This window comes from Jaculus jaculus, chromosome 10 (genome assembly GCF_020740685.1).
Source record: "Jaculus jaculus isolate mJacJac1 chromosome 10, mJacJac1.mat.Y.cur, whole genome shotgun sequence".
Taxonomy (NCBI): domain Eukaryota; kingdom Metazoa; phylum Chordata; class Mammalia; order Rodentia; family Dipodidae; genus Jaculus; species Jaculus jaculus.
In genome coordinates, this window is record NC_059111.1 from 19072784 (window position 1) to 19097154 (window position 24371).

Here is a 24371-nt window from a genome sequence, read left to right on the forward strand (position 1 = left end):
TATCTGGCTTTTTGAGGCAGAGTCTCATTCTAGCCCAGGCTGTTCTAGAATTCACTCTGTAGCCTTAAGTTGGCCTCAAATTCATGGCTAACCTCCTACCCCAGCCTCCCAAGCCCTGGGATTAAAGTTGTGAACCACCACATAACCTCTAACACAGAGGTTATGAATGAGAAAAAGATGTTTGAATTTAACAAGCATATCAGGGGTTATTAAGCAGGAGGCTAACATAAAGAAAGAAGTATAAAGAGTAATTTTAGGGCTGGTAAGACAGGTCAGTCATTAAAAATGCCTGCTTTGCAAAATATGAACATCTGAATTCAATTCTCTGAACTCATGTAAAAATGCTGGAGTTGGGGCTGAAGAGATGGCTTAGCGGTTAAGGCACTTGCCTGCAAAGCCAGAGCACCTAGGTTTGATTGCCCAGGACACCCATAAGCCAGATGCACAAGATGGCACATGTGTCTGGAGTTCATTTGCAGTGGCTAGAATCCCTGGTGAGCCCATTCTTTCTCTTTCTCTGTCTCTCTCTCTCTGCCTCTTTCCCTCTCTCAAATAAATAAATAAATAATAATTTATATATATTTTTTAATGCTGGGGTTGTAGTCCACACTTTTAATCCCAGTACTTGGGAGGTGAAGACAGGCAGATCCCTGGGGCTCACCATCCAGCCAGTCTACCCTAACTAGTGGGTTCCAGGACAAAGAGATGCTATCTCAAAAATAAAAGGTAGAGGCCAGGCATGGTAGCATACACCTTTAATTCTAGCACTCAGGAGGCAGAGGTAGGAGGACTGCCATGAGTTCGAGGCTACCCTGAGAATGCATAGTGAATTCCAGGTCAGCCTGAGTTAAAGTAACACCATACCTCAAAAAAACAAAATAAACAAATAAACAAATAAATAAATGGTGAAATGAGTTCCTGAGGAACAATATCTGGGGTTGTCCCTATGCTTTCATATGCAAACATGTACATATGGACCTGAACATACATGTGCACATACCCCCCAAACATACAAGTCATAAAAACAATATAGGTAGGAAAGTTCAATAGAATGACTAAAACAAAGTCTGCTGCAAGGAAAATCAGACAAGTGAGTGATAGAGGGGCACTCCATGTTCTTCAGCTGTTGCAAGCAAGCCCAAAGCATGCCTCATCAACCCATAAGCCCACCAAAAAAATCCAAACAGGATAAACAGAATCTATTCATAAAAAAATTTCATGGTCAAATATTGACATTATTATAAAAACACAAAAAATACACTCAACTTTGACATAGGATGTATATATTTACCATTGTTTTCCCAACTTGATAGTTATCAGGATTAAGATTTATTTTTCTGAAGAAATCCTGAATGTTAAATTTGGATGGAATAATATTTCGTGGAAGAAGCACATGGAAGTGGCTCACAAAATCCTGAGAATTAAAAAGAAAATGTTATAAAATCACAAAGGAATTGGATGAAATTAAGACTCTGAACTGGCTACTTATACTTCACTAATCTAAAATAGTATAGAACTGAAAAGCATACTTGCTAATTTAGAATATTATAAGAGGTTAATTTTTTTTTTTTTTTTTGGTCTTTTTGAGGTAGGGTCTCACTCTGGTCCAGGCTGACCTGGAATTAACTCTGTAGTCCCAGGGTGGCCTTGAACTCATGGCGATCCTCCTACCTCTGCCTCCCGAGTGCTGGGATTAAAGGCGTGCGCCACCACGGCCGGCTTAAGAGGTTAATTTTTAAAACAAGGGGAAAGATAATGAATTCGAAATATTATGATGACATAAGAAAATGGAAGATGTTGAGTTGCGTGGTGGTGCACACCTTTAATCCTAGCACTCAGGAGGCAGAGGTAGGAGGATCGCCATGAGTTCAAGGTCAGCCTGGGACTATAGACTGAGTTTCAGGTCAGCCTGGGCTAGAATGAGACCCCAACACACACACACACACACACACACACACACGCAAAAGGAAGAAGACGACCAAACAGAAAGTTATTTAGAAGCAATCTGGAATTTTCAGCTGGGAAAAATTAAAGCAAATGCAGTGGCTATTAGGGTACAGATGCGCTGAGAATGAGGCTTTCTTTCTCTATACAGCAAAGAGCTGTTCTGCTCCTGAGAAGCTCCAACACAATTTCTACACTCATCGTAGCAGTAGCTAATTCTTACAACTGTGGGAATGTAGGTTTCTATGAGCGAAAATCCTGTTGAGAAACTTCAGAAAAAAACAAACAGGATCTTTTCTTTTGACTAGATAATTTCTATTTCAATTACAGAAAAAGTCAGCACAAAGAACTGCTGTTATGAGCAAACTTACTATTAGTCAATATTCTGATCAAATGAGAATAGCGAACTACTATATTCTACTAGAACAAGCTTAATGAGAATGCTGACATTCAAAGGAAGCCTGTATTCTCTTAATGGTTTTCAATTTTGTATTTTTTTTTAATTTTTTTTTTAATTTATTTGAGAGTAACAGACACAGAGAGAAGGACAGATAGAGGGAGAGAGAGAATGGGCGTGCCAGGGCTTCCAGCCTCTGCAAACGAACTCCAGACGTGTGCGCCCCCTTGCGCATCTGGCTAACGTGGGACCTGGGGAACCGAGCCTCGAACCGGGGTCCTTAGGCTTCACAGGCAAGCGTTTAACCGCTAAGCCATCTCTCCAGCCCTCAATTTTGTATTTTGAAAGGCAGAATGGGAAGAGAGGATTGGGGCAAATAAACAAGTCCTAAAAATAGTAACAAAAGTATGTAGTAATGATTTATCTGATGTGAATATACATTTAAATATCATGACAGAAGCATATAACCTGGAAAGAATACTTGGAGCTATATCCTGACTGGCGAATTCGAACTGTTTCCAGCATCCCAGTGTATCGAAGCTGTCTTAGTACCAATGCATCACTGAATCTTAAGGGAAGCTAAAAAAGAAAAGGGGGGGGGGGAGGAAAAAGTTAACTCAAAGTAACATTCTCCAAATTAGGACTTGTCTTACAACTGTGTTTGACTTTTGAATGTCTAAGAACTGATTTAAGGTTGTCTGGTTAAAAAAAAAATTGACATTATGGGAAAACTTACCTGTCATAAAAAAAAAAAGATAAGGCCAAGAATTTCTTATTTTTTAAATGCATTTATTTATTTATGAGAGAAACTGACTAAGTATGGGCATGCCAGGATTTACTATTGCAAACAAACTCCTAACATATATGACACTTTGTACAGCTGGCTTGACATGGGTACTGGGGAAGTGAACTAGAGCTAACAGGCTGTGTAAGTACCTTTAACCATTAAGTAATCTCCCTAGCTCCAAGGGCAATAATTTCTAAGCATGAAATGCCAAGCAACTTAAGAGATATACATCCAAATAAGAAAGAGTAGGCTGGGCATGGTGGAGCTCGTCTTTAATCCCAGCACTTAGGAGGCAGACATAGGAGGATGTCCGTCAGTTTGAGGCCAGCCTGAAACTACATGGTGAATTCCAGGTCAGCCTGGGTTAGAGCGAAACCATATTGTAAAATAAAAAATAAAATCAAAAAGCCACTATGGGACTGCAAAGATAGCTCAGTGGTTAAAGGCACTTGCTTACAAAAGCCTGATGACCCAGATTAAATTCCCCAGTACCAACATGAAGGCAGACGCTCAAAGTGGCGCGTGTGTCTGGAGTCTGTGTGCAGCGACAAAAGGCTCCGGATCGCCCACCTCCCCTCTCCTTGCAAGTAAGCAAATAAAATATTTTAAAAAAAAAAAAAGGAAGACTAGCTTTCAGAGTAATAAGTTTCATACAAGAAAACTTTTTCTCTGATGAAATTTCAAGATGCAATGGATTCTTGAAAATGTTGAATCTAACCCATACAAGCACTGTACAGAGTCAAGTGAGGCAAAATTGGAAGAACAGCTACATAAAAAGTATGTATAGTATACCAATGTCCTCAGAAAAAAAAAATGCTGATAGCTCTTTTCTATTTAATCTCTTTATTAGAATTCAAACCTGAGCTTGAAGTAACTGAGTAATATGTCATATATAAGATATTTTTACCTTTTCAGCATTAGAGCGAATACATTTTACAAAATACGGTTCTGCTTGACCAAGTGTCTCCATCAGCTTATTTAACGATACCTGAAATGAAAAGCAAAGTAATTAGAATACTCTCCTATTCAAAGCTGGCAACAAGTGATTTATAAACAACAAAGCTGGCATAATATAAAAATATTTCCTATGCACAGAAGGGGTTTATTTCTACAAAATAAATTGTGTGTATTCCTATTCTGGTTAAATCCAAAATAAGTAAGACTGTAGTTTAATCTTAAAGCTGAGGGCCTGACAAGAGTAAACATTACAGATACATTTCAGAATAATCTAAACACAGAACAATTTTCACTTTCCTTCACAGCTCTTTAAACATTATTTAAACACATAATTTTGGGTGTGCATGTATGCAGGTGAGAGTGCAATGGAGAGTAGAGGTCAATATCAAATGTCTTCCTCAACGACTCTTCACTTTATTCTATGAGACAAGGTCTCTTGCTAAACCTAGAACTCACCAATTAGGCTAGTTTAAGCAAAACAGTAAGCCCTGAGGATCTTCCTGTATCTGCCTGGGCAGCACTGGGACAACAAGGGTTTGCCACTACATCTACCACTTTCTTTTGACTGCTGGATAAACATGGGTCTCAGGCTTCCGTGGCAAGCACTTTCCTGTCTGAGTCTTCTCTCTAGCCCAGTGCGCTGCTATTTCATTCCATTATTTAAAACATTGTTCTTTCTTCTCTGGCTCACATAATATTTACAAGTCTGGTTTTTATTTATTTTTATTTATTTATTTTGCTTTTCAAGGTAGCTCAGGCTGACCTGGAATTCACTCTGTAGTCTCAGGGTAGCCTCAAACTCATGGCCCCTGCAAGTTACACAACCAACTAGCTAGTTAAAATATTCTCTGTGGTGCAATTAGTAGTATGACAGGTATGGGTGTAATCTGAGACTTTACTCATTTATTTGCATTTTCAAAAAAACCACAATACTACAATCAATGCTTATTACCTATTATCTGAAAATACTTAATTCTTAACTCCTGTTTACTTTCTTGATTTTTAATAGAAGAGCAGATCTTCTATCAGTTAAGCCTTCATGAGTTATATGATTTCATTTTGATGAAAGTGAACACTCACAGGAAGGACATTTAGCCCAGGAGAGCTGAGTACACCCATTCCTGCCACTCCTTACTCACTTTCTTCACCTGTGCATTAGCAACAACAGTAGTTTTCTCATAAAATGATTGGATTAAAACTTGGATAATGCATACACATAAATATTTTGTAAAGGACCTGGTACATCCTTTGTATAATTTGGTCATTGTCTTTGGGTAGCAGAGGATTTTAATTTGCTTTGTTCATCTGCATTTTCTAAATAATAAAAAAATTAATCATAATTTGACAATATATTAGAAACATTAATAATAACCCATCTGGCCAGGAGTGGTGGTGCACACCTTTAATCCCAGCACTCGGCAGGCAGAGGTAGGAGGATCACCATGAGTTCAAGGCCACCCTGAGACTACATAGTGAATTTCAGGTCAGCCTGGGCTAGAATGAGACCCTACCTTGAGAAACCAAAACAAATAACAATAATAACAACAACAACCCATCTGTAAAAATTAAATATAAATAAACATATATTGAGAATATCCAAAACTCTTGAATTTGGAAAGATCTTAGGTGATATGATAAAAGCGTAATTATAACTAAAACTTTTTTATTTACTTATTTAATAGAGATAGAGAGGAAGGGAAAGAGAGAGACTGTGAGACAGAAAGAGAGCACGCACGCATGACAGGGCCTCTAGCCACTGCAAATGAACGCCAGATACATGAGCCACCTTGTGCATCTGGCTTATGTGGGACCTGGAGAATCAAACCTGGGTCCTTATGCTTCATAGACAAGCACCTCAACTGCTAAGCAATCTCTCCAGCCCATAACTAAAACTTTTAATAGATATATGGTGCTATGAAGTTTAAGAGTGACATGTCTATGGCTGGGTGTGGTGGTGCAAGCCTGTAATCCCAGCACTGGGAGGCAGAGGTAGGAAGATCGCCGTGAGTCCAAGGCCACCCTGAGACTAAATAGTGAATTTCAGGTCAGCCTGAGCTAGAGTGAGACGCTACCTCAAAGAGCCAAAAAAAAAAAAAAAAAAAAAAGGAGTGACATGTCTCTAAAGCATCTATAAAAGAGGCAAGATAACAAAATAAAGGACATTTAACCTACCATCATGACATTAATGCCCATTCTGAGGTCCAAGCTCATCAAACTGCCTTTTGACCAGAATCTGGATTCCCATGTTGATTTGATAATGAGAGGGACATGTTAATGAACTAACAGTTGTGCCAAATCTGCTTTTATGCTCACATTTTTGTTGGGTAAGAATAAACTTTGATAGCATATCAATAGGGTTTTATGCAGCAGTGCTTACCATGTGTTTTTATGCATGTGTATATGTGTGTATGTGAGTGCATGCACATGTACGTGTGTGTTTATATATATATATATGTATACACACACACACAGCTACAACTCATTCATCTTTGGATTTCAAAAATTGCAATGTGAAGAGAAAGGGAGTGAGGATAGCATCATGGCTTGCTCAAACATTTTATTTCTCATTTCTTTTTACTTTACAGCATCACTAACAAGAAAGGAATTTTAGACTTTGTGGGAGAGATTTCATACAACTCATGCCTTTCCTTTAAGTTGAGCAGTAACTCAGTTCTTTGCTCTTGTTCTCCTTCAAAAGAAAACATGTGACCAAATAATGAATTACTCGTTGGGAAGCCCATTATTTAAGAGACCATGAATGAAAAACAAAGAAGCACATAACTTATTTTCCATCTGTGGTACATTTTTCTAAAATACCATTAAAGTATGGCTTTTTAAGGACATGAATCACATCATATCAATTATCTTGAAAATCACCATGCGCTTTCACTTGCTATCTAAAAGAAACAATTCTTATTTGGCACAAATAAAATAGAAAATAACCTGAAACTGGGCACTGATACTGGGAGGTTTCTTCTTCTTGTGCAAGTGAAGAAGGGACTTGGTAATGCGATCCTGAAGAGTCAGTCTTGTCAGATGCTTCAAAGAATTTACCTCCAACAAGTGCTGAAAAGAAAGGGAAAAATTACTTACATAAATTAATGAGTTTTCATCATTTCCTATCTTATATAATAATCATTTATTCTATATGATGAAAATAGAAATTTACCATTTATTATGTATTCTATCTGCCTCCTTCCTTTTTTTTTCAGAAGCTAGGGCACTAAAAATTAAGCAACATTTCCCAAAGTATTGCATCTAGAATTCGGATGTGGCTTAAGTTTGCCAACCAAATATCTGTGCAGATATAACTAAATCGGAGGGAGGTGGAGGCACAGACTCTGGCTATGCACACAATCATCCCAACCTCCAGACACTAGGTTTCTGAGCGTTCAAAGGCACAATACAGGACATGTATATTGTCAGCACACAGAGTAAATGTAATCTAGCCTTAGAACAAATAGTTGTTGCAGATTCTCTGAGAACCTTGTGTTACACTACAGGTGGAATGTGTCTAGAAGCAGCAGCTGCACTGGCAGGTCCCCCTGATTTTCTAGCTTTATTACAAATGCATTCAGTTCTGCACTGTTTTTACCACTGAAGAGCATCTGAGGCTCTAACAATTCCTTTTCTACTTAAAAATATAGTGATTACTATTATCTGCAATTGAATTATGAAACATGACAGAAAATGAAATGAAATCTCATGCCCTGGCACACATCCTGTCCCTTGACTCCCTCAAATAAATTAAAAAAAAAATATTAACATAGTAAACACAGCCACACATGGTGGCACATGCCTTTAATAATCCCAGCACTTGGGAGGCAGAGATAGATTGATTGCCGTGCATTTCCCTGAGACTACATAATAAATTCTAGGTCAGCCTGGGCTAGAGTGAGACCCTACCTCAAAAAAACAAATAAGAAGAAAAGAAAAAAATAGGAAAGGGAGAGCAAAGGGGGAAAAACTGAACACATAAAGGTATGTGATGACAAATGTGGTCCTTTTTCTTTTTAATTACATAATTTTTTTCATAGTAAAAAAATAGGGCTAGAGAGATGATCTAGCAGTTAAGACGTTTGCCTGAGAAGCAAAAAGATCCAGGTTCAATTCCCCAAGTCGTGTGTAAGCCAGATGCACACAGCGAAGCATGCATCTATGGGTTCATTTGCAATGGTTGGAGGTCCTGGCATGCCCATTCTCCCCCCCTCCCTGCAAATCCCCCTCCCACGTCTCAAATAAATAAATTAAATAAATAAAATAAATCTTAAAAAAAGATACTAATTATAAAGCGCTCAATTATTTATACTTTAAGATAATAAATATTCAGCACTTTCAAAAATCATATTAGTGATGTATCATACTTTCTGTAGGGAAATGGATAACATATGTAGAAGAAATAATAGTATCATGTTCATTTTATTTTTTCTTCAATTTTTACTTATTTACTTTTGACAGAGAGAGAAAGAGGCAGATAGAACATTTATCCAGTTATACATTATCTAGAGCCACATTTATGCTATAACAGCAAAGCTAAGTATAACTACTACTACTTTTACAGAAAACCCTGGCTAATAGATAATGAAGATTAAAAAACTCACTAACTAGAAATGCTTTTTGTTAATCTTAACTTGAATCAGAGAGAAATGAAAGATCATATGCAACATGGAAACTACTAAACAAAAATTTGCATTTATATTCCAGAATATTAAAAAAAAAACAAATAAAAAACAGTATTTAAGACAAGTAATTATAGGTTTTCCTTTGTCATAAGAGCTACTTTTATTTCTAAAATAGATTTCACTAAGTAAACACAGTCCCTTATCCTTAACATGAACAAGGTACTTCTTATTTGCTTTATGAAAAGTGGTTGCATGAGCAATAATAATAAAAAAAAAAGTAACTCAGTAGGGTATTAATTTAAAAAAAGGTTTGTCCTAATACTCACTTTTGGAAGGGCAGGCTTAGATTTGACGTTTTTGTTTCTCCTATAAAGATAAATCATTCATTAGAAAAATTTAAACTATCATCAAAGTGAAAGACTTCAAAGCCTCTATGCAAACTGATTATGTATTTCTGGGAATGCAGGTCCTCTGTACGAAAATGTTATCTGACTCAATCAAGTAATCACCTTGGGAAGAAGGGGTAGCAAGGAAAAGAAAAGGAGGAAAGAAATACCTGCGTGGTAATGGAGATGATTTGAGCATATTCAAGCCTGATGAGTGGTAATATTAGATTGTATTATTACAAGCTACTGCTTCATTTTCTTATATGTGGGCAGGGCTCTGCATTCCCAGACCTACAAAGATTTATTCCTCTCATTTCATGACTTTAAATGGTATGTCTAAATTTCATGAATTTTATAAGTGTACTCTTCAGCAAAACATTAATTTTTGAAAATTAAAATTTTTGCTTTTTTTGTTCTCATTCACAATGTTATTTTATATGTAACTTTTACTATGGCTTAAGAAAGAAAATATAGCCCAAATATTAATATATGCTGAGAATTTAGAAAAACCAACACTAATTATAAGGCCTTCTACCAATTAAAGCATAATTTTTACTTTTTGAAATCTGGGATTCACAAGATAATGCAAAATAAAGATAATAGTACAAACTACTTAGAAATGTTGCTGTGAGAATTAAATGAGTTAAAATATATTTATGCACATTAACAAAACCTAGTAATACTAGTAAGCAATGATTTAGATAGTAATTAAGAAATTCGGGACTTCTGGCCAAGATGGTGACTGCCTAGCTGCCCTGCAAATCCTGGGGAAGAAAAGATAGATGCAGACCCTAAGGAGAGAGCCACCCCCATCATACCTCAAAAGGGCCCTGACTGAAACTAAGGAAAATTGGCAAAACAAGCAAGGGTGCTGCTTTCCTGATGAACTGGATACCAAAACAAGGGGAAAGGAGACAAACACAGAAAAAAACCAACACCTACCAAATCAGAGAGCCAGAGCCCCAGAGGCCCCCAACACCTCATCATTGAAGCAGACCAAAAATGAACCCAACATGGCTCAGGGAAATTTTGCGAAAGAGGGGGCGAAAAGAATGTCAGAGCCACATGTTGGGTCATGATATACAGAGACATTTATCATACCAATAACTGTGGGCTAACCCCACAATTCACGACCCATATACCTCAACTAGGAGGGGCCAAAGGGGAGGGGGTGGGTCATGGATGAGCCTAATAATGGTACTGAACTGCCTGTACTTGCACAATAGAAAACTAATTAAAAAAAAAAAAAAAGAAATCCAATTAAGTCACGCTTCCAGTTGGTAATCAAAAAATATGCTTGGAGGGCTGGAGAAATGGGTTAGCGGTTAAGCGCTTGCCTGTGAAGCCTAAGGACCCCAGTTCAAGGCTCCATTTCCCAGGACCTGTGTTAGCCAGATACACAAGGGGGCACACACGCCTCTGGAGTTTGTTTGTAGTGGCTGGAGGCCCTGGCACACCCATTCATTCTTTCTCTCTCTCTGCCTCTTTCTCTGTCGCTCTCAAATAAATAAAAAAAATAAACAAAAAAATTTATATATGCTTGAGCCAGGCATGGTGGACACCTTTAATCCCAGCATTAAGGAGGTAGGAGGATCACCATGACTTCAAGTCCACCCTGAGACTACAGAGTGAATTCCAGGTCAGCCTGGGCTAGAGTGAAACCCTACCTTGAAAAACAAAACAAACAAACAAACAAACTGTGTGTGTGTGTGTGTGTGTGTGTGTGTGTGTGTATGTATGTATGCGTATATATGTATGTATGTATACATACATACATACATATATACACACACACACATGTATGTATGTATGGAAAATTCCTACAATATGCAAAATGCTGCTAACTAAAAACTATTTAGGGCTGGAGAAGTGGCTTAGCAGTTAAGGCACTTGCCTGTAAAACATAAGGACCCAGGTTCAACTACCCAGGACTCACATAAGCCAGATGCACAAAGTGGAGCATGTGTCTGGAGTTTGTTTGCAGTGGCTGGAGGCCCTGGTGTGCCCATTTCTTTCTCTCTCCCTCCCTCCCTCTTTCACTCTCTCAAAAAATGATTAAGGGCCAGGTGCAGTGGCGCACGCCTTTAATCCCAGCACTTAGGAGGCAGAGGTAGGAGTATCCCTACGAGGACAAGGCCTCCCTGAAACTACATAGTGAATTCCAGGTCAGCCTGAGCTAGAATGAGACCCTACCTCAAAAACCAAAACCAAAAATTTAATCAATTCATTCATTTAACAAAACTATTTAATGGACATCATGTAAGGTTACATCTGTGTCCTAAAACCAATTCCATGATCAGGTATGGAAGAATAGTGGACTAGGATACATGGCATATAACTTTTTTATGATCATTTGTAAGAAAATTTTTCCCACCCAACTATAAGGACTGCTTGAACTAAAAGACAAAAATTACAGCAATGAATGAAAATTGTAATTAAAAAAAAAAAAAGCTAATTTTTTTTTCTCTAGAAGAAAAGCAGAATAAAGACTCGTCTCCATTAGTGTTTATATTTGGCTATTTTTTTCTGGAAAATTGAAATAGCAACAATGTTGATGTTATAATGCATCAAATTCATGATTTTAAATACTAAGTGCTTTTGAGTCTTTTTTTCAATTACAATTATACTAATTAAAATAATACTTCATCTCTTTTTTTTTTTTACCAGAACTTTTCAAAGTTATTTAAAATGTGTAATACTGATCAATACTGACGTGAGAATTCCATGAGCTCTTTCCAGGAGTTTGCTGCTTGCTGAATTAGCAAATATCCCATCTTTATCAAGCAAGGAAGTGCTAGTTGGTAGTCTGCTCTGGCGAAGGCCAGTTCTAACATTCCAGGCAATATCAAATGAATCACTGAAAAAAAAAGTTTAGTATACTTATTTAATTATCTCTAACACCCTGTATATGGTTTAAATAATTAAAATGAAATATTAGAATTCAGAAAAAATGTCAAGCAGCACAAAATGATTTTATTAGAATGACTACCAATCAACTGGGACCTTTTTTATCATACACACACACACACACAAAATCTTACAGTCTGACACAGTCATATACAAATATACAGATACAAGAGCACATCATATAGCTGACTTCATTAGATATACTATTATAATTATAGTAAAATATGTAATGGCTTTCCTCTCTTTGAGAACTTGCAAGTGCTACTACAGTAACTTCTAATACTAACAGGCCACACAACCCTACAGAATATCTAAGTTTTTCCTGGGACATCTCATTCAAACACACTCATTACTAATACATCCAACAAAACTAGAAAGTTCCTGCTATAGGCTGAACACTATTACAGGCACAGGACACTTAAATACATAAAACTGCAGGTGATTAGAACATAATAGTTAATGTTGGGCTTTTCATGTAAAAACAGTAAATTTGGTCCTGGTCAGATGACATATTAAAGGAATTAACAGTTAGAAACAAAAAGAATAACTAAAACAATAGTAGTACACCTTTGCAATAGGGGTAGCATATTGTGTTTCTCAAGCTGGGACTGTTCTTTCTTTTTCAGGGCAAGGAACGAGACATTGTGTATATAATGGATATTATGTACAGATAAGGATAGTAACACTACACAGAAGGGCAATGTTAAAAATACTAAAAAAAGGAGCCAGGCATGGTGGTGCATGCCTTTAATCCCAGCACTTGGTAGACAAAGGTAGGAGGATTGCCGTGGGTTCAAGGCCACCCTGAAGACTACATAGTGAATTCCAGGTCAGCCTGAACTAGAATGAGAACCTACCTCCAAAAACAAACACAAAAAAATTTAAGAACAAGTCTGAAGAGACGACTTAGTGATTAAGGAGCTTGCCTGCAAAGCCAAAGGACCCAGGTTCAATTCCCCATGTGAGCCAGGTGCACAAGTTGGCACATACGTCTGCAGTTTGTTTGCAGTGGCTGGAAGCCTTGGTGCACCCATTCTCTCTCAAATAAATAAAAATGAAATATTTTAAAATATTTAAAATAGGGCTGGAGGGATGGCTTATTGGTTAAGCGCTTGCCTGTGAAGCCTAAGGACCCTGGTTCGAGGCTCAATTCTCCAGGACCCACATTAGCCAGATGCACAAGGGGGCGCATGCATCTGGAGTTCATTTGCAGTGGCTGGAGGCCCTGGCACACCCATTCTCTCTCTCTGCCTCTTTCTCTCTCTGTCTGTCACTCTCAAATAAATAAATAAATAATAAACAAAATTTAAAAAAATATTTAAAATAGGGCTAGAGAGATGGCTTAACAGTTAAGATGCTTGCCTGTGAAGCCTAAGGATCCAAGTTCAATACCCCAGTACCCACATAAGCCAGATGCACCTGGAACATGCATCTGGAGTTCAGTGGCTGGAAGCCCTGGTGTGCCCCTTCTCTCTATATATCTTTCTCTTCCAGTCTTTCTCAAATAAATAAATATTTTAAAACATATTAAAAATAGAAGTACTCAGTCTTTTTAGCCAATGTCTCCAAAAATACTAACAGCTGGGATTATGTAATACAGGTAAAAAGTTATAATGAATTTTTATGGAGAATCTAGCTAGCTCCAAAGGAAAACACACTAATGTTTTAAGAATGTTGTAGAAGACATAAAATGCAAGGAGTCTAAGAAAATAAAACATATCAGAACATTTAAAATTATTCTGGTGACACTGGTTTTACAAATCATACAGCCAATTTATTGGAAGTAAGCACAGACTACTTTTGTTAGCTCTAATCTATTTATTTGTTACTGTATCATTTATAGTCTTCAATAAGAAAAATAGTAACTGATTTTCTTCATGAAAAATAGTACTAAGACAAAAATATTAATAAGATTGCCATTTATTAGCTGGAAAGATAACTCAGCCATTAAAAGATACTTGCTTGCAAAGTCTGATGGCCTGGATTCAATTCCCCAGTACCTATGAAAAGCCTGATGCAAAAGCGGCATATGCATCTGGAGTCTGTTTGCAATAGCAGGAAGCGCTCATGTGCCCATCCCCCTCCCCAATTTTCTCTGCTTGAAAATAAACTTTAAAAATACATACAAAGCCGGGCATGGTGGCGCACGCCTTTAATCCCAGCACTCGGGAGGCAGAGGTGGGAGGATCGCCGAGAGTTCGAGGCCACCCTGAGACTACATAGTGAATTCCAGGTCAGCCTGAGCCAGAGTGAGACCCTACCTCGAAAAACCAAAAAAAAAAAAAAAAAAATACATACATATCCACCCATAGCCTGGGGAAATGGCTCAGAGGGTAAGAGCACATGCACAAAGATGAGCGCCTCACTGTTTGAACTTGATCTCCACACATACAGAAGAATGGGCATGGTCTGCATGCTTGTAACCCCACTTCCGTGGGAGGCAGAGACCTGAGAATCCCTCGGGCTCACCAATGAGCCAGTGTCACTGAAGAAAGCAAGAGATCAGAGTTCTACGAGAGATTCTGTCTCAAAAAAAATGCGGAAGACAGAGAAATACCTATGACTTCTCTGGCCTCCATGCATGTACATACTACCTGCATGTATCTTCACACCCCTCATGTATACAGTATATATACACACACCACACATAATATAAACACACACACATCCCTCAATTTCAGGTTGGAGAGATGGCTTAGCCATTGAGGAGCTTGCCTGTGAAGCTTAAGGACCCAAGTTCGATTTCCCCACAACTCAGGCAAGCCAGATGCACATGGTGATGCAGGCATCTGGAGTTTGTATGCCCATTCTCTGTCTCTTTCTCTCAAACAAATAAAACAAATTAATAAAAAGATTGTTTCTTGTTCCATACTTTCTTGAAAACATAACACTAAACTTACTGTTGGTTTTTTTCATTTAGCGTATTCATGCCCTGGAGATCAGAAAGAGGTGTTCTTGGATTTTTCCGGGTTATACCTAGAAAAAAAAATTGGTAAAAAATTTTAAATAAATGTTAAAGACAAAGTAAACAAGAAAAATATTTTCTAAATATGAATAAAAATTAGCATATTTAATGCTGGAATATTTGCTAAATATGTCAGGCAATAACATAAGTCCCATAAACATTACAACTATGACTTGGTTAATAATTAATCCAAATATGATATTTACTAATTTTTTTCATTGACTGGAACTCACCAATTAGGCTATACTGGTGAGCTCCAGAGAATTTCCTGTTCCCACCTAGTGATAGGACACATGCCACCAAGCCCAGCATTATATTTTACATGGTTTCTGGGAACTAAGGCTCACATGCTTGTAAAGCAAGCATTTTGCTCATTTGACACATCTCTCCAGGCCCCAGTTTTTTGTTTTGTTTTTTTTTTGTTTTGTTTTTGTTTTTTGAGTTTGAGGTAGGGTCTCACTCCAGTTCAAGCTGACCTGAAACTCACTCCGTAGTCAAGGCTAGCCTCGAACTCATGGTGATCCCTCCTATCTCAGCCTCCTGAGTGCTAGGATTAAAGGTTTGGGCAGACCATATTCATTTCGAGGGATCTTTGGCTAAATGCTAACTGGACATAATAGATAAGATACTTCAATAATATTTAAGACTTCTTTTGCTCCCCTAGAAATTGTTAACGTTTCTTCTGACAATTAAGTTTACTAAACCTAAATTAAAATAGAAATGCTAGGCCTTGGGCTGGAGGGATGGCTTAGCAGTTAAGGCATTTGCTGGCAAAGCCAAAGGACCCAGGTTCTATTCCCCAGTACCCACATTAGCCAGAGGCACAAGGGGACACACATGTCTGGAGTTCACTTGCAGGGGCTGGAGGCCCTGGCGCACCCACTCTCCCTCCCCCTCCTTTTCTCCCTCCTTCTTTCCTTCCTTCCTTCCCTCCCTCCCTCCCTCCCTCTCTCTCTCTCTCTTGTCTACCTCTTTCTCTGTCAAATAAATAAATAAAAATAAAAATATTTTTTAAAGAAACGAAAGAAATGTTAGGCCTTTAGGTTTTATAGCCTGGCCCTATTTCCTGTCATGCCTTCCCTGCCATGATGAAATGTATCCCTGGCACTAAACACTGAAATACCCAGTCCTTCCTTTAGCTGCTTCTTGCCAGGTATTTAGTCATAGTAACAAGTAACTAATATCATTATTGTTGCCTGAGGACTCATTCATCTTATCAATTCGTAATTTCCTAAAACTGGTACTTGCCTGATTTTTAAAAAACAATTTCTCAAACTTGAATTTATAATTTTGTAACTCATAAAAATTCAATTATTACTATTGCTATAGTGAAAAACAAGTAAGCACATAAAATAATTGAATGCACTAATACCTAGAAATATAAGAATTTGTTTATGAACATATATAAATTCACAATTTCTTTGTGTAACCTATACTGAAATTGGTATGTTCCTAGGGCCACAAATATCAAGAAAAAATGTGGTCAACAGTGGAATTGTCAGGCTGAGTAATTAAAAAACAAAGCATCCCAGCACTCAGGAGGCAGAGGTAGGAGGATTGCCCTGAGTTTGAAGCCACCCTGACACTCCATTGTGAATTCCAGGTCAGCCTGGGCTAGAGTGAGACCTCAAAAAAACAAAAAAATAAAATTAAAAATTAAAAAAACCAAAGCAAATGAACTACATGCAACGATTTAAGAATTAAAAGGATTTCATTTAAGGGCTAGAGAGATGGCTTAGCAGTTAAGGCATTTGCCTACAAAGCCAAAGGATCCAGTTTGACCCTACAGGACTCACATAAGCCAGATGCACAGGGGGCACAAGCATCTGGAGTTCGTTTGCAGTGGCTAGAGGCCCTGGCGTGCCCATTCTCTCTCCATCCCCTCCCCCACTTCTCTCTCTCAAATAAATAAATAAATAAATAAATTTTTAAAAATTAGAAAAAAAGAACGCATTTAAGCCATTCCCAAAAGATTTGTAGGGTTGAAGAGATGACTCCGCAATTATGTGCATTTCCAAACCATTTAAATAGTGTCCTATGGATTTGTGAGGGAGTCAGATAGCTCTTTAGGCAGTTAGGGTGACTGGGCCCCTGAAAATAAGAAACAGGAATGTCAAGCTGGAGAGATGGCTCAGTGGTTAAGGCATTTGCCTGCAAAGCCAAATGACCTCAGTTAGATTCCCTAGGACCCACTTAAGCCACATGCACAAGGGAGAGCATGCATCTGAAGTTCATTTGCAGTGGCTGGAGGACCTGGTGCGCCCATTCTCTCTCTCCCTCTCTCTGCCTTTCTCTCTCTAATAGATAAATAAAAATAAAATTTAATTTTTTTTTTTTAAAGAAGGACACAGGACTGTATTTGGGCATGTCCTTGAAGTCTGCACTTACTGGAGATCAAAGGATTATCTGGATTCTTATCTCTTCCCTAGATCTGTTTTTCCACAAATAATCTAGGCCCCTCCTGGGATTTAAATATAACCCTAGGGCTGGAGAGATGGTTTAGAGGTTAAGGCACTTGCCTGCAAAGCCTAAGAACCAAGGTTCAAATCCCCACATAGGTCCTACATAGCCAGATGCACAGTGACATAAGTGTGCAATGTCACACATGCATACAAGGAGATGCATGCAACTGGAGTTCTTTCACAGCAGCTGAAAGGCCCTGGCACACCCATTTTCTCTTTCTCTCTCTCTGCCCCTTTCTTTCTCTGTCTCTCAAAAAATAAAATAAACCTAATCCTAACATTGTGGTTGGTCAAGCTTGGCCCCAGAACTTGGCATCATAGCTGGCCTCTTCCTGAGACCAGCTGTCCCTTGGGCTCATACCAGAAGGTAAGGACCACCACATAAAGTTACAGATATGTTTGCAAGGATTGCATAGTCTCTGAGCTGCCTAATAAGTTGGGAACCTCCAGCTCCTGATGAGCTTTCCCCTTTTGAAGTCTGTTTTCCATCCTTTCCATGATTTTCCCAGGCCCACCACATAGGCTCTCAAGCCACGTGGGTGTCTTTCTGTGGATCTGTACTTCTCTAACTGTACTTCCCTAAATAAATATAATAATTTAATAATTACCCTTCTCAGTCTTATTCAATTTCTTGCTTAAAAGTAGATATGAGGAGCTGGAGAGATAGTTTAATGGTTAAGGTACTTTCCTGCAAAGCCTAAGGACCTAGGTTCAATTCCCCAGTACCCATGTAAGTCAGATGCACAAGGTGGCACACGCATCTGAAGTTTGTTTGCAGTGGCTAGAGGCCCTGGTGTGCCCATATTCATTCTCTCTCTAGATAAATTTTTTAAAAAGTAGACACAAACCTACAGTTTGGGGTCCATGGACTTTCCTGAATCTCTAACAACCCATTACAGATTTAAAACATTTAGAATAGCAAGACTGATATTTAGAGTAAGGACTTGTATACATTTTACAAATATAGCAATAATTAAAAATAACTTTTTAGGGCTGGAGAGATGGCTTAGCGGTTAAGGTGCTTGCCTGTGAAGCCTATGGACCCAGGTTCAATTCCCCAGTACCCATGAAAGCAAGATGCACAAAGTGGCACATGTGTCTGGAGTTCATTTGCAATGGCTGGAGGCCCTGGTGTGCCCACTGTCTATGTATCTGCCTGCCTCTCTCTAATAAATAAATAAATAATTTTTTTTTCATTTTTAATTATTTAAAGAAAGAGAGAATATGGGGGCATGCCAGGGTCTGCAGCCACTGCAAACTAACTGCAGATGCTTGTGCATCTGACTTATGTGGGCTCTGGGAAGTGGAACTTGGGTCCTTAGGTTTCGCAGGCAAGACCCTTAACTGCTAAGCTATCTCTCCAATGCAAGAATAACTTTTAAAGATACTTTTTGCAAGCAAGTGCCTTTAACCACTGACCCATCTCTCCAGCCCAAAGATACTTTTTTTTTGATCAAAGACATCTTTTGAAATAAAGTACTTACCTTTGTTCTTTCTACAATGAAAAGAATCTGAAGAATTATTCAAACATAGTACAAATTTTCATATATCAATACAGTAACTTTAAAAATGCACAATGCTTGCTTTTAGAGCTTCTATGCATATTCTTTTTATTGTTATTTTGTTTTGTTTTGTTTTTTTAAACACGGTTTCATGTAGAACAGTTTGGTCTTGAACTCACTATGTATCTAGCTGAGAATGATCTTGAACTTCTGGTTCTCCTACCTCCATCTTCAGAGTACCAGGATTACAGACATATACCACCCAACCCTGTTTCTGCAGTCTTGGGAATGGAACCCAGGGCCCTGATACATGCTAAGCAAGCATTCTATCAAATGAGCTACATCTCAGTCCTTCCACATATATTCTTTCACTGACTGGATACTAACTAAAGTTTCATGGAATACCAATCAGAAAACCTAAGTGTGTGGTAATTTATTAAAAGCTCAAGATGCATAACAAGTAACCACTACACAGATTACTGGGTTAGGCTTTCAATATTCTATTCTGAAAGATTCATTTATTCTCACAATAGGAACAGCTAATCACACAATAGGCAAAAGAACCAAATTTCATGCAGACTAACAAAGAGCAAGAAAAGAAATGGAAACCAAGGGCATCTTTTAATACCAAATTTTAAACGACGAACAAACAAAGCCTTGGTATGCATCCTGGTTCTGTTACTGTTTTTCATGCTAGAACACAAACATGCTGATTTTGCTCTGATACCAGCCTACATGGATTTAGCAATGGATTTAGCAATGGTACATAAATACCTGCATTGCTGATGGTAAAATGAAAACATAAGCAAGCATAAAAATCAGCCAGATATGAGGAAATTTAGGTAACATGATTATGGTAAATACTTATATACATTAAAATTTACCAAACTGCTATCTTAAATTTGTTTCATTTCAACTGCATTTCAATAACAAGGCATTTTTTAAATGAACAAGAAAAAAAAGTACTGTTTATTTTTATCCAAGAATCAGCTACTTAAAAAAAAAAAAAAAGCCAATCAAATAACTCTAAGAGTGTAATTAACAACTCCTTGATGACAGCCAACAGGACCATGCCCAAGTTAAAGAGCAGGGGGCGTCAGCACTTTAAGAGAAAGCACTGCCATCTCTCAGCTCAACTGATTGCAGAGGTAACGATGCCTGTGCAGTCTACATCTCATCCTGGCCAACAAGACTCTTGGTTTCCATTTCCAAATGGGTATGTGGCAACATGGGGTTAATCAGGATTTGCAGCCTTACTGTACTTCTCTTCCTTGCACCTCTGCAGAATCTCTAAGCTCCTCTGGTGGACTGGGTGTTGGAGAAAGCTAAAACTATCCATACTTTTCAAAATCGCACATGGTGCTGTATCGTCATGTCCTTCAGAAGCAAAAGGAAAATAAAGAAAAAGACATTATGTAAGCCCAAACCAGTAGGAGAATCAAAGATAATGCTGCCAACTATCTTTAGAGTATATTTTTAAATATTAAATCATGTGAAGGATTTTCCCACTTTGAGGAAATCACTGACAAATAATAGAGGAAAATAAAAGTACTTTTCAGAGAGTCAAAGTTTGTTTTATTATTCAAAGTATTGGGAATTATTGCTGTATTAATTTTTTTCTATATTAAAGTATAAAGGACATATCAAAGTATGACTTTGTAAAATACTCATGTCTGAAATTTCTTTAGCATACAGTTGGCAACATTGACAGAATCCCAAAGAGAAATATACCCCAAAACAGTTCACCAAAAAATTTAACAATTCTTTCATAAATCTGGCAATTAACCACACTTGCAATTATACCAACAAGTGTGCCAATGATAAAAGTGCGTAGAAAAGCACCACAGAGCAGGGAAACCCAGCAGCACTTTTGTAGGCATAAATCTAAAAATATAGCTGGAGATTCTCTACCTCATCACCACTTCTTAAGAAAATGAGCTACCAGCAGATAAGAACAGAAAGGACATTCAAGAAAAGACCAAAGCCCCACATTAATGACATTACAACAATAAGGTAGGGGCTTCATTATCTTAATTATTAATAATAAAATAGATTTAAAATAGAATTAGAATTCAGAGTTTCTATACTTCAAGGGTGCTGTTCTGAGTATCATTTGCTCAAAAGTCACCTTAAAGTTAGGGACTGATGTTTGAATAGTTTTGCCTTTAAAACAACGTAAGTATAAAGTTGGGCTAGAGAGAGAGCTTAGTGGTTGAGGTGCTTGCCTGCAAAGCCCAAGGACCAAGGTTCAATTCCCCATGACCCAGCCACATTAGCTAGATGCACAAGTGGTGCATGTGTCTGGAGTTCATTTGCAGGGATTGAAAACCCTGGTGCACTCATTAATTCTCTCTCTCAAATAAATAAACATAAAATTTAAAAATTATAAAATTTAGTAATGGAGGAAATCAAATGACACATAAGTAATGAACTCAAGTTCTAGTAGTGTATTTGATGTATAATTAGAAGTATCAATTTAAAAATAGCTCTTAACACAGAAATCATTTTCAAGGTTAAACAAATGGAAGACTAATTCAAAGAGCTTTACAGAATATCATCTTGTCTCAATATAATTCCTTAAAAATGATTTCTAAATTCAGAGACTATTATCTAGTTCTAGCAAAAGAAACTCTTATAATCAATAAATCAGATATTATACACAGATATAGCAAGCTATTTAAAAGTGGACTTTAAATAATTTTTATTTGATAATAAAAAGTAATTGCACTAAGAAAATACTATAAACCCATCTACTTAATATGAGAATTGATATTTGTAGATATTCAAAGTTTCAAAAAGAGACAAAGTTTACCATCAGTTCAAAGTCAAAAGATAGTTTAGCCAGGTATGGTAGTACACACCTTTAATCCCAGCACTCAGGAGGCAGAGGTAGTAGGATCACTGTGAGTTCAAGGACAGCCTGAGACTACACAGTGAATTCCAGGTCAACCTAGGCTACAGCAAAAAACAAAAAGGAAGGAAAAGAAGGAAGTGAGGGAGGGAGGAAGGAGGAAAAGGAGGGAGGGAGACTCTTTGGTGCAAATACTGAGTTCTCACTATAGTCAGTAACTCCCCTTGATCGGCATTTTGGAGCAAGAATGTATAGCCATTAGACTGGTCTGCACTTGGACCGACAGTTGAAGAGGATCAGGTGAGCTGATTTACACTCTTTGCAAACCACATCATCCAAGTATTTTCAATAGCTAATTTGATGATCTGTTAGTATGGTGGTTTGATTCAGGTGACCCCATAAACTTAGGTGTCTGAATGCTAGGTTCCCAGCTGATGGAGAGCTGGAAATTAATGTCTCCTGGGATCAATGTATTGTTGGGGGCGGGTTTATGGGTGTTTATAGCCAGTTTCCCCTTGCCAGTGTTTGGCACACTCTCCTGTTGCTGTTGTCCACCTTATGTGGGCCAGGGGGTGATGTCCACCCTCAGTTCATGCCATCATTTTCCCTGCCATTGTGGAGTTTCCCCCTCGAGCCTGTAAGCCAAAATAAACCTTTTTCCCCCACAAGCTGCTCTTTGGTTGGGTGATTTCTACCAGCAATGCGAACCTGATTGCAACAGTTAGTTAGAAGTAATTCAAGAAGATTATGTGAAAATTATGTTCTATGTCAAAGCGCAGGCTATTAAAAAATACTGAAAAGCAGGGCATGGTGGTGCACGCCTTTAATCCCAGCAGTACGGAGGCAGAGGTAGGAGGATTGCCATGTGTTCAAGGCCACCCTGAGACTACATAGTTAATTCCAGGTCAGCCTGGACCAGAGTTGAGACCCTACCTCGAAAAACCAAAACAAAAAAACTGGATTACTGTGTAGAGTTTTAAGAATTAAATATGTCAAAAGTCACTGCACTCCATTTCCCATTGGATGTACGATGTTATGGCAAAGTCATTTGTTAAGGAGCATGTTTATATCTGTTATTGCTTTTTATCCCACCACCACATCTAGTGTAGTGTTTTAATGACCTCTATCCCATCTTTTCATTCTGCTTTCACTATATGCACAGTAGTCTTTTCCAGCCTACTAGTATAGCCTAGATTTTAAAGTGACTCTCTTCTTGCTTAGAGGTAACGAGTTTGTCCTGGGATGATTTTTCAAGTGCATTTTCAGTGGTGGTTGTTTTCTAAGAGTCACATAAACTGTGATTTGGTTGGTTGACTGAATGGCTGGATTCTGAGACAAGATCTCACACGATAGCCAAGGCTGCCTTCAAATTTTCAGCCTTCTGAGTACTTGCATGACAGGCATATAAACAACCTTGCTAACTACATAATCCTTTTTAAAATTTTAGCTCATATACATATGTAATAATGTGCTTTGATTTTATTTACCTATTACTATGCCTTGTCTCTTTCCCAATCACACCAGACCCCCTCTTCTTCCCAACTAACTAGTGAGCCCCAGGGATTCCATCTCTGCCTCCAAAACTCTGGGATTGCAGGAGCAGCCCACCATGCTTGGCACTATACATGCATGCTGGGGTCCAGACTCAGATCCTCATGCTTGTGAGGCAAGCACTCTACACTGAGTAGACACTGTGTTCATGTCACCTCCTTCCTTTTGGTTCTTGTTCTTTAAACTAAGTGACCAACTCCAACTGTCTCTACCTTTATGTCCTCTTTCTTCTGCCTGCTCAAATCTGCTACTGAACTCTTGATATATTTTTGTTTCATTTCCTATGCTTTTTTCAAAGAATACTGGGAGGGGGGAAGGTTATAAAAGGTTAAAAAAAAAGTTTATACTATCTCTCATATTTAACCATATATTTACATATGTATATGTAATTTCTCTGTATTAATGAACTCACTTCGTTCTCATATTCTCTATTTCTTTCAAATAGTTGCCTTTAGGTTTTTAGGTATATTTAAAACAGCTTAAAATTAAGCTAGATGTGGTAACAATTTTATGTAATCCCAGCACTCAGGAGCTGAGACAGGAAGATTGAGATAGGAAGTTCAAGGCCACACTAGACTACATATTAAATACTAGACCAGCTAAGACTGCATAGTGAGAACTTGCCTCTAAAATAAAATTAAATAAGGTAAAATAAAATAGCTTAAGCTATTCAAATACAATGTCTGACTTCCCTCAATGACAACTTGTATTGATTCCTTTCTTCCTGCAAACTGTCATGCATGCTTGATTCTCTGCATGTTCATAATGTTGTGTTAAGCCCTAGGTATATTAGATACTATGGCCACTCTGGGAAGCTGATTCTCCTTCATGTCCAGGATTTTCTATTAGTGTTGTTTGTTTGTTTGGTTTTTTTTTTAAATATCTTATTGAGAGAAAGAATAGGTACATCAGGGCCTCTAGCCACTGCAAGCAAACTCCAGATGCAGGTACCACTTTGTGCATCTAGTTTACATGGGTACTGGGGAATTGAACCTGGGTCCTCAGGCCTCTAAGGCAAGTGCCTTAACTGCTAAGCCATC

General features: G+C 38.0%; 1 protein-coding gene across 9 annotated transcripts in view; it reads right to left on the reverse strand.

The window, feature by feature from the left end:
• The window catches only part of Myo9a (myosin IXA), a 231482-nt gene that overhangs the window by 81888 nt on the left and 125223 nt on the right, over positions 1 to 24371 (reverse strand). For 8 of the 9 annotated variants that reach the window (XM_045160720.1, XM_045160723.1, XM_045160726.1 and 5 more), the window contains 8 exons: positions 20187 to 20306; positions 14901 to 14976; positions 11807 to 11950; positions 9034 to 9073; positions 7029 to 7151; positions 4036 to 4116; positions 2810 to 2920; positions 1292 to 1414 (listed from right to left, as the gene is read on the reverse strand). In XM_045160720.1, coding sequence (XP_045016655.1) covers positions 1292 to 1414; positions 2810 to 2920; positions 4036 to 4116; positions 7029 to 7151; positions 9034 to 9073; positions 11807 to 11950; positions 14901 to 14976; positions 20187 to 20306 — 818 coding nt within the window. The remainder of the gene's footprint in view (positions 1 to 1291; positions 1415 to 2809; positions 2921 to 4035; positions 4117 to 7028; positions 7152 to 9033; positions 9074 to 11806; positions 11951 to 14900; positions 14977 to 20186; positions 20307 to 24371) is intronic. The other variant, XM_045160724.1, reaches the window with a different exon arrangement.